Source organism: Nannospalax galili, unplaced genomic scaffold, assembly GCF_000622305.1.
Source record: "Nannospalax galili isolate Female #2095 unplaced genomic scaffold, S.galili_v1.0 scaffold86, whole genome shotgun sequence".
NCBI lineage: Eukaryota > Metazoa > Chordata > Mammalia > Rodentia > Spalacidae > Nannospalax > Nannospalax galili.
The window spans coordinates 870,525-874,593 of NW_008354174.1; the positions used below are offsets into that span (position 1 = coordinate 870,525).

The window sequence follows — 4,069 nt, forward strand, 5'->3', positions numbered from 1 at the left end:
CCTGAGGGTGGAGGGTGTGGATTTCAACCTCCCATTGAGTTTTCCAGACAGTGTGGTGGCCATTCTGGATTCCATCTCCTTCCCAGAGGTGCCAGATCCCACCTGTGACATAGCACAATGCATTTCCCTGGTGGTTTTCTGTTGGTCTGTCAACAGGATGGTGGTCTGAGAAGGAGGGAGCAGTGTCTGGCTCCTTACCCTGGATGTCCAGGACCATTGATCAGAAGGATCAAGAGCTCCTGGGTCAGTGGTTCTGGCTACCTCTCATCTCTACCTCCCAACAGGCAACTCTGTGAGCCCAACACTGAATCAGAGACAAATTGAGAGGCAAACAGACCTACAGACAGGCCACACGGCCCATTACTACTTTGACTGGATCCACCCAAAGCCTACTGGTTACCCTGTCATACCCCCACATCTGATCTCCAGGCTGTCTGGCTGTGGGACCCTGAGAACTTGAAACCCCCAGCCCACAACTACAAAGGAGCCACAAGGAGCAAAGGTAAGCACGCCAACAATAACTTTTATTCCTTCTCTTCCTCTGACTTGAGTTGGACTTTTTGAGGTTCATCTTGAGGGTGCACTGTCTCCTGGATTGTCCTCTTCAGCTTTGAGTTCAACTGGGGGTATCCTGAGTATTTCTTGATCTCCCTAACCAAGCCCCAATGCCTGCTCCAGTAGAGGCCAGAAGGATGTTGGATGGTATAGAGAGTCCAGCTGCCCCTGGGGAGGACACGAAGAAGTGACAGGCTGTGGCCCAGGGCCCAGAGATCCCCCACTATCCCTAGGTCTGAAACACCTAGGGCTCTCCTGTAGACAGAGACATAGGGCACAGGGCACAGGCACCTGTGAGAGACAGGTAGAAGACATATGACACTGAGGATCAAAGGACAACAGGGAGCCATCCCTTCCCTGGATTGGACCTTTGTTCTCTTGCCTGCTTGGACACTCACGCAGACTGCAGGGTGGCCACCAGGCTGCCTGCTGCGACTCCTCCCCCGTTGGCCACAGGGGAAGCTGACATCATGTTGGCTGCTAGAGAGGAGGCTGCGATTCCGGCCCCAGTGAAGCCCATGGCACCCAGCACGGTGGGCACAGCAGCCACAGTCACAACTGTGTGAAGAGCTGGGTTGGGTGGCCTCAGGGGAAGGGCACCCTAAAGCATTCACTCAGTCTCTAGGGAGTTTGTGCTCTGAGCATCTGGGAGAGAGCAACTTGCAAAGGGGTCCCAAGGTAAAGTTGGGCGTGGAGCTAGGTGGGGCACAGGGGTCAGGGTAGGAGCACTCGTAGTTCTGGCGTTGCCCCTGCCTCGCTGTGTGGCGCTAGGGAAGTCGCTCTCCTTCACTGGGTTTCAGGTTTGTAGGGGATGAAATTAACCAGTGCCATTTTCAGCAGCTGTTCCTCCCCCGCCCCCCAACAAGCTCTCGCGTTGCTTCTTATTGACTACAAGGCAGGGAGTAGAAGCTGGGCAGGCCCTGGGAGCTGGGCAGTAGAATGTACTGAGGGACCCTGTTTTTCCCAAAGAGCTTCAGTCAAGGAGCTCAGGAGAGGGCGGTCGCTGGGAGTGGCCTCCAGATCCCCGGGGCAGTATCCCCCGTTGGCGGCCACCCTGGTGTAGAAACAAACCTCCTCCAATCACAGCACAGGTCGCTAGTACTAGGGAGATAAATGGGGTAGGTAGAGGTTATAGTTGGTTGATAGAACCTTTAGGATGCTAGGGTGGGTAAGGTCCCACCCCCTCCCCCCCACACAGCCCCCCATCCTAGACCCTCCACAAGCCAGACCCAGGGAGAACAGCTACTTACTCAACATGGTGAGGTGATCTGATTATCCCAAGTAAGATCTGGAAATCCCTAGGCTTGGTTGGGTGTCACTTGTGAACCAATGGGGAGGTGGCCCGCCCCTCACAAAAGGTCAACACCCCCAGCAAGATCAGGGCCACAGTGCTTACTTAGCCCAACTGCCTGCCCTAGGCTAGGTGAGTTTCCTCAGGTGGTTTTCTCTCCTGCTTATTAATGGAAAGGGATTGCAAATCCCCTGAGAGTTTTGCATGTACGGTGTAATTTGATACCTACCCCAATTGAAGTAACATCTGTTCTTTTCAACATTAAAAAAAAGAAAAAAGAAACAACAGAGAGGAGTGAGAGACAGAGACGGAGAAACAGTATTTAATTTAATCTCCAGAGGGAAATGATAAGTTTTAGCCCATTCTGTTCTGTCACTATCACAGCTGAGCATGTAACCTCATCCTCACCCAGGTTGGGATCACATTGTACAAGCTGCTTTGCAAATGACTCATTTAATTGCCCATTTAGATTTTTTTCAGGCTGTCAACAAGAAATTTTTGTAAGCCAAGTTTATTCAGGCATAATTTACACAAAATGCTATCCTTTTAGTGCAAGTTTCTATAACTTTGGAAGAATCTTTATACTTAGTTATTGCAAACACCACCTCAGAGAATCCTCCTGACCTCTCTTGCCCAAATTGTCTGTCCATTGTTGTTTTTGAAAGATCTGCTATAGAGAAAGAAAAACCATCTTTGTATAACTTAGACATTAGTACCTAGGCTTAGTAAAAGAAGGATGGGAGGGAGGGGGGAGGGAAACCAAGTTGTTAGAGTGTAATCACCCAACCGGCACCTGGCTGCTGAGAAACCCGGAGAAGCCCCAAACCCATAAAACATGAAAGAACCAAACAAAAGGCAGCTTCACAAGATGAGGCAGTATTTCTCAAGCTGCCAGGCAGGGCGCCATTCGGCCGGGAGGGCCGGAGATAACCTATGGATTTTGGATTTTCAAGCCTGAAAAAGGGAACTGAGCTGATAAGCACCTTGGCCTTTGAAGTCAAGGGAAGCAGACTCTTCTAAGGCAGCCTGTCTTTCCTCTGATCTCCAAAGACAAGATAAGCAGATTCTGCCTGTTAACCAGAGATTTTAGGAGCTGTTTAGCACAGCAGCTTTTCCCTTATCTTAAGAGGACCAAAAAGTAAACACTTCCTGACCCAGAACCTGGCTGGCAGACAGAATGGAGCCAGGTTTACAAGTCCTGCTTTTCCTGCTTCCCCTCTGCTTGATTTTTCCCCCAAACTCTGCCCCCTTCTGCACCCTGAAGCCCCCGAATATAAGTCCCAGCTCACAACCTGTGGGCTGACATTTTTCCCTTCCCTGAGGGGAACGTGTCCTGTGCAAAATCAAGTTCTATCCCACTAAGAGTTTTATCTGTGTCTCAGTGCCTCAGCCTCCATTCACTCTTTCTCACCCAAATTTTTACCTATCAGTTTTTAGTCAATGTACCACAGCCACTACTTATCCAGCTTCAGTCTCTACACATGTGCCTTTCTGACACACTTGCATATTTCCGTCTTATATTCTGTCCTGTGGATATGTTCTAATGCACTCTACCAGCCTCCCTTTTTTAAGGGCATAAATTCTAATAATTGCCCTCATTAGTTATGTCAGCATGAAATGTGAACATAATGGGGTGTATTTTGTTTATATCTCCTTAGCTGTGAATTTGCATTCCCAGTTTCCTTGTTCCTCCAAACAGAGTTGTTAGCGTACACTCTCCCAGAAGTATGTGGGAGAACCCTCCTCCCTCCCTCTCACTAATTGCTCACGACCAATTAGCTTTGTTAAAAAAAAAAAACAAAAAAAAACCTTTTTGAGTTGGAGGCCAGCCTGGTCTACATAGTGAGTTCCAGGACAGCTGGGGCTACAGGGAGAGCTTGTCTCAAAAAGAACCCCCCCCAAAAAACCCCATCTTTTCTTGGCTGGGGTTATAGCTCAGTGTTAGAGCACTTGACCAGCTCTAGTGAGGCCCTAGGTTCATCCTCAGAATGGCAAAATAAAACACAACAAAAACCCCAAGTTGTTAATTTAATAGGTGAAAAGTTGAAATGGTGACTTTCGTGTTTAAATTTCCTTTTTCTTTTCAGAAGATTAAACAATTTTGAAGTTTAAAGGCTTTCTCAGTCTTTATTTTGGGAATTATCTTTATTAAAAAAATATTTCATGTTTCACGGCTGGGTGTGGTGATGCATGCCTTGTGTGAAGTTATGTGCACATGAATGC

General features: G+C 48.4%; 1 protein-coding gene across 1 annotated transcript; it reads right to left on the minus strand.

The window, feature by feature from the left end:
• Positions 1-503: 503 nt before the first annotated feature.
• LOC103748552 (interferon alpha-inducible protein 27-like protein 2) lies at positions 504-1,831 on the minus strand. The gene is made up of 4 exons (XM_029555069.1): positions 1,806-1,831; positions 1,627-1,656; positions 954-1,113; positions 504-723 (listed from the first exon to the last, which is right to left on the minus strand). Exons 1-4 carry the CDS (start codon positions 1,810-1,812, stop codon positions 525-527), a joined length of 396 nt encoding a protein of 131 aa, XP_029410929.1. The 5' UTR covers positions 1,813-1,831; the 3' UTR covers positions 504-524.
• Between the last annotated feature and the right edge of the window lie 2,238 nt (positions 1,832-4,069).

Excerpts from the sequence above, each read along its gene's own strand:
- LOC103748552 (XM_029555069.1), bottom strand. Across the intron at positions 1,114-1,626 it reads CTGTGCTGTGATTGGAGGAG|TTGTGACTGTGGCTGCTGTG; the intron begins GTTTGTTTCTAC and ends CTCTTCACACAG. Across the intron at positions 724-953 it reads GTGGCCACCCTGCAGTCTGC|GGGCAGCTGGACTCTCTATA; the intron begins GTGAGTGTCCAA and ends TGTCCTCCCCAG.